Source organism: Rhododendron vialii, chromosome 8a (genome assembly GCF_030253575.1).
Source record: "Rhododendron vialii isolate Sample 1 chromosome 8a, ASM3025357v1".
NCBI classification, from domain to species: Eukaryota; Viridiplantae; Streptophyta; class Magnoliopsida; order Ericales; family Ericaceae; genus Rhododendron; species Rhododendron vialii.
Window position 1 is genome coordinate 31,866,294 of NC_080564.1, and position 6,513 is coordinate 31,872,806.

At 38.8% G+C, this 6,513-nt stretch overlaps 1 protein-coding gene across 1 annotated transcript; it reads left to right on the plus strand.

Annotated features, from left to right (window-relative positions):
- Positions 1 to 1,124: 1,124 nt before the first annotated feature.
- Positions 1,125 to 1,982, plus strand: LOC131335371 (uncharacterized). Its single transcript, XM_058370695.1, has one exon. The coding sequence runs from the start codon at positions 1,268 to 1,270 to the stop codon at positions 1,847 to 1,849; it is 582 nt and encodes a 193-aa protein (XP_058226678.1). The 5' UTR covers positions 1,125 to 1,267; the 3' UTR covers positions 1,850 to 1,982.
- The last annotated feature ends 4,531 nt before the right edge of the window (positions 1,983 to 6,513 follow it).

Consider the following 6,513-nt stretch of genomic DNA (forward strand, 5'->3'; position numbering starts at 1 on the left):
TCTCATTCTATCTCTTTCTAATTTTTACCTCTCTCTAATCATTACTTTCATTTATCTCTTCACTCATTTTTTAAAAACACTACAAATCACAAACCAAACAGAGCATCAACATTATTAAAAAATAAACTTCTTAAAAGTAATTTTGGAAAACAAAAAATAAGGATAAATACATAATCTCGAAAGTAATTCTAATAGTAAGAGAAATGGAGTTATACTAGTATTTTGGCAAATTCATGCCAATCTAATCTTCCCTCCCCATATGAAGGAACACCACATGTCAGCCGTCTGACAACACAACGAAAAAACCAAAGGATAGGTGTATTTCTCTCTCTACTTTTATCAAGCAAACGGGCCCCACCACATAATAGATTAACCCCACGTGTCAGCCGGTTGAGCGGCCATCAAATTTCCAGTGACAAATGGCGCCAAATTCCGCGCCCAATGTATTTCCCTATTTATCAACCATATAGTAAATTTTTTTGGGTGCAAATAGTATAGTTTACTTGGTACCTAGGCGAGCATTCGAGCCGTTCAAATGTGTTTTTGACGGTCAATATTTAAAGGCCGAAAAAGAGGAGAGAGAATGCTCGAATTCGAGCTGTTCAAAACACATTTAAACAACTCAAATATGCGCCAGGTAACATACGATAAATTCTTTAACACAGAAGGTAATTGCACTAGCAGCCCAAGGGCAAGTTCGGTTGGTTGGTACATTTAATCCTCGAACAACTAATTAGAGTTTGATTCATAAGGTCTGGCTATAAGAAAGTAATCTCTTGTGAATTCTCTAGTCTTAAGAAGGCCTACCTTTTCCTAGACGGGGAGGTGATTAGCTAAGATGCAAGTAAACCGGTCCGTATACGCCAAAAAAAAAAAAAAGTTTGCACTGGCAAAAAGGAGCGTGGAGGTAGAGTTCCACCCCGACAGCCCATAGCTTGTGGTGGGCCTTTTCAAGCCCACTGGATGCCTGGCCCCACTTTTGCAACCCCTATCCCCACCTCCGGTTTGTCCAACCAACGGCCGGTCTATTATCTTAATCAAACTGAACTTCCCAAACTACCCTCAATCAACATCCGTAACCACAACGCTGCCCTCCCCTTCAACTCCCCTATAAATACCGTGCTTGAGTTTAGCTAGGTTTGCCGAATTGGAGACCCAATCGGCTTTCATTAAATTAATCAAAAAATCAATTTCCTTTGTCACTCTCTCTCATCATCGTCACCACCACCGTCTTCTCTCTCCACTCTCTCTCTCTACTGGTACAACAATGGCGGACTCATGGTCCAGAACCAAATCGAGCCGACCGACACTCCACAGTTTCCAGAGGTCGATTTCACCCTCGGGTCGGTTCTGCTCCTCCTCCATCTCCTCCTCAATCTCCAACTTCTCTTCTAATGGAAGGTTCTTGACCCGAACCGAACCCGCCTCGTCTTCCTCCCCATCCGTCCGATTCTCGCTCGACCGACCCACGTCTCCCAGCCGTTCGATTTCCTTCACCCAGAAACAACAGATCAACAACAGCAGCCGTTCCATTCCCGGCCAGAAAAAGACGTGCATGTGCTCGCCGACGACACACCCGGGATCCTTCCGGTGCAGCCTCCACAAGAACGTTAGCAGTCGAAATCGGTTTAATAAGGACAACACGGTGTCGTATCATTCGAATAGGTTGTATGCGAGGAGATCGGCGATGACGAACTCGTTGGTGAGGATTGGGACGGTGGAGGGGGATTTGGTGAAGAGGGCTCTGGCGGCCTTGATACGGCCGTCGTCGCATCAGCAGCGGAGGAGGGCCGATTTCCAGCCCAGGCCTAGCCGGCTTTCGGTCATGTCGAAAGCCGAAGGATTATGAGAGGGAAAGTCGACGGATCAGTTTTGATGGATCCGGGGGTTTTTTTTTGGAATTTTCATAGTATGATAGATTTATTCAAATTATTTGTACCATAAGTTTGTTGCCTTTATAAAAAAAGGATTAAAGCTACAAATTAAGATGTTACCGGAGTAGATCGCAGGCGATAATCGTTGTTTTCGTTGCCGAAAAGTCTAGGAAGAAAAAACTGTTAAACACAATTCCGGACCCAGTTCCGTGTGCGTGGACTGCAGACCCAAGTGCATCTTACGGCTCTGGACATGGCTGTGTTCAGAACCCAAACACAGTTGCGGTTGGAGTTATGTTTTAAAATTGTGTCCGCATCGTTGATTGTTTGTTGCTTTGTTCTGTTTTGTATGGTGGGGTTTGTGATGTGCGTCCTCTGTTCTTTTATTGCAGAGAGATGGGTGCGTTTTTGGCAAATCTTGGGTGGATTGTGGATTTTTCTGGAGTCTGTGTAAGGATCTCCTGTGTAAGTACTGTTGGGAGTGGTGCTTGTAAACACTCTCTCTTCTCTCTCTCTCCTCTAATATTTGTTCAGGTTGAGTGTTTTTGACGTTGTATTGATTGAAATTGATGATTTGTTTCTCTGGATTGTTTTTGGCAGGTTTGGTATATCGACGACAGATGATGGAAAATCTAGTACAGTAATACCTTTTCTATGGAGTTTTACAGGGAAAAATCGTCCATAGAAGAATATCACATCAGATACTCTGTAAGAATTGGAAATTCAACCTGTAAAAAATACAGTAGAAATTTGGAATGATGGGACCAAAATTGCTGTTAATTAAATAATGTGAAGGATCCTGTATGTAAAAGTATGCGGTTTAGCTGGACCGGTTGGATTATCAGTTTGACTGGAGAGTATTGAAACTTCCAGGACACCTTGGCTTGATTCACTTAAAGGGCAAGGGAATGCCCAAAACAACAATAAAAAATTGGATTGAGGGGGAATAAAAGGAAATAAATGGGCGAAATGATAAGAAGACGATGTACTGCTAAGATTATTGAGGCTTTTTTTAATTTAATTTAATTTAATTTATTTATATATTTGTTAGTTTTGCACCTAGCTATTGTGGATTATTGATTTGAATCAGAACAGTAAAAAAAATGACTTTTACTCAAATATTTTTAAAAATATTCAAGATAAATCTAAAAAATCGGCTTTTTTAATTTTTTTGGGGATATTTTTAAAAATATTTGGGTAAAAGTTATAATTTTTAGTTTTCTGATTTCTTTTTTTAGAATGAATCAATAATTCACAAAAGTTAGGCACAAAATTAACAAATTTTTTTTTTTTTTTGAATAAAGAGAAAACAAGAAAAAGCTCCAGAAATTCTAGCAGAACTTAGCTGAAATGCAAAAAGAAATGTAAAGCAAGAATTGTGCTGAAAAAAGGTGAGAAAATAAAACTTGTGAAATGCAGATTGATTTTTCAATTTATGGCACGCTTTTTGTGTCCTTTTAGCTACCACCTAAATTTTAAATGGTATGGTGGTTAGCAAAATACTATTTTCAAAATAAATGTATGGGTCATTTCATGTTCCCTTATTCGGTTTTCAGTTGACAAATCAACATTCAAATATGATACCAACAGCTGGTGCATAACTTAAAGTAAAGGCATGGCGGAGGGGTTTATACTTTTTTTCGGAAAAAGTTCAAATAATGTTTTGTTCTCTTTGGTCTTTTCTTTTTCTTATTGTTACGAAGAGGAGGAGCCGAGGCCCTCCAGCATATGCTAAGGCCTAAGGGTGTGTTTGACTAATTAAAATACTTATTTATTTTTTTGAGTTAAATGTGATGTGTTATAAGAGAATGATCTGTCTCGTAAAATAAAAAAAATAAGTACTCAAAAAATAAGAATCTTAGCAGAACATGACCTAAAAAGCTTATGATGCTATCCAGGGCCAGATTGCTACGTAAGATACTATCCAGGACCGAAGCTTTGGATTTACAGTAATTTTTATTTTCTTGATAGTGTTTTTGGTTTTTTAATACTAGTATACTAGCAAGTACTCCAGTAAAAGTTTGCACTGTGCGGAAGCTCTAGACATAATTTTTCATCGCATACATTGTATTTATCTAAACCTATGCTTGAGAGAATAGTTGTCCATACACTGATGAGGTATGTATGGATTCTCGAAAAGGAGGAGAACAAACTCTTCTTTCTGGCTTTTTGATTGTCTCTGTTTTCTCAGTATTCGATTTTATTGGTGAATCCAAACCTGTCGAATCTCCTCCACAAAAGAAGACCTTAGAAATTTCTTTCCATCCATGGCTGAGTGGTTAAAGTGCTCAACCTATACAAGAGAAAAATTGCGGATCAAAAAAAAAAAAAAAAAAGTACAAGAGAAAAATTGTTTCATTCAAGCAAGATAGCTTCTTAGTTCTTACGTGCCACTCTTTTGTTTCAAGAAGGAATTTTGTTTTAGTTGCTCTTGTTTCTTTTTTGGATTTTATTTGTCATACACTTCCAACCCACTACCCCATTTAATTCTCTCTCTCTCTCTCTCTCTCTCTCTCTCTCTCTCTCTCTATATATATATATATATATATATATATATATATATATATATATATTTCAAAAGATTAAAACATGAAATTTCAGGAATTTAAGATTAGAAATTTTGGAGGTTTTGGAGGCACTAAACACCCAGTGCAGGGAAAATTGGCCTTAATTCAGCTGTTTGTTTAATTAAACCGTGGATTCGTTGGGAAGAAGAAAGTATCACGTTTCTTTCCATGTGCATGTGGCCATGTTTCAAGGAGGGGATCATCGACCGGTTATCTTGCTCTCTGCGGGCCCTCTTCCAAAGCTTCGGTTACACCTGTCCAAATACACCACTATTCATATCCAATAGTAGTAGAGTTGTACAAGTACTTTGCTTGACAGCATTCTCGGGTCCCATTGTAACCATTAGGAGATGTTGTGTCGAGCGATCAATCCGGCCGCTCCGCTCCGTTTGGACAACTTGTCCTATTTCTAGAACTCTTTTGTATCTTTTCATACTTAACATATGAGCCACAATTCTAACGGTTCTCCGTCTCCAATCACTCTGACACAGCAGAGCTCCCCAGTCCCCACCTCTATTTCTCTCTCCCCCTCACCTACCCTACCCCATCTCCCTGTCTTTTTGTTTGTTTGATATTCCTACTACAGTTGACAAAACACTTGAAAAATGTTAGGAGCAACACCTTTGGAGCTCTGAAAGAGTACTCCTATTTGTGTATATTAATCATTTCTCGGCTATTTTTCTGATCATAATATGCCATTCAACATTTGAGATGGCCTTAATTAATGGGTACTCTATACATTGCACACGACAGCAGCTGCAGCGCATAACTTTCTTCTCCTTTTGTTTTTTTCGTAAAAATGAAGGGACGGATAATTATTCAATGTTGTTTACGCATTACTAGACTTTTTTTAAGCACCACGAGATCCGATTAATATTGTAAGACTCATGTCTTTTACGTTGGACGAAACAATATACCATGTGACAAATAGTGCAGAGTAATGCCGCAGGACAATCAAATAATGTTCGGACAAACACCCAAAAGTGGCGACTAGCTAGTTTGATGAATGCTAGAAAAGCTACTGCTTGTAAAATGTGTGGAACACGAAATGTCATGGGATTTCCATGCTTTCAACACCATCCAGGTCCAGTGAGGTTTAGTTAGTCCAATTTTAGGTACTTATTTTTTGTTTTATGAGATATATCATTCTCTCATAATACATTATATTTAGTCTAAAAAATAAGTACTTATTTATTTCTCTTAGCCGAATGAGGCCGCTACACCATATGAAAATGACACAAACAATCACACTAACCAAGCTGCACGCATATGAGATGCCGAACTGAGCTCTTTTGGTCAAAAAAGCCCACGTCCCCACATGATATTATGTTCCAAACGAGCAATTAAGCAAGCCCCAAGGGTATGGCCAAATGAGAAAGAGGAAAGCAATAAAAAGTGATTGTTCACCATGAGTTCACACCTTTGAATCTCATGGAGGTCAAAACATTCCAAATCATGGAAACATTAGAGTGTTTATCCGGTTGTTAATTTCAAGGTCCCGGAAATTCGGAATTATTCGAATTGTGCGCAATCTAATTTGGAGATCCGATTATAAAAGGAAAAAACAAGAAATTAAGCAACCCATAAGGTACCGAATCTTTTTGTTTTAGTTGGCTTATTTATACGCAACAAGTACGTAAAACAATTGCAACCGGCAGTCATGCATCCAAATGAGCCCTTATGCTAGACCAGGGTCATCCCTAAATAATGGTTCAAGGCGAACTTTAAAGTTTCGGCCCTTCGCATACTTTTACGAGCAAACAAAATAATTAGTAAATCAATCTCAAAATGACAAAATAAAAACATGTAGTAATAAGATAGATAAAATCTCCTAAAGTAGTGACCATTACTAGAACGTAAAAAGTATCGCTTTACTCACATTTTTGACAGCAAACGTAGTAATTATGCTAGCATAACAGGCTACCATTTATAGTACCTATTATAACACCTTATGAAATTTGGCGACTCAAGGTGCAAGCTTTCCTCGCCTCTTCTCACGGACGGGCCTGGGGCTGGACGAACACGGATGAGAGGTATATGTCCCTTCATTCGGGACTAGGGTGATGGACCAA

Coding starts and splice junctions, on each gene's coding strand:
- LOC131335371 (XM_058370695.1), top strand. CDS start 1,268: ATGGCGGACTCATGGTCCAGAACCAAATCGAGCCGACCGACACTCCAC.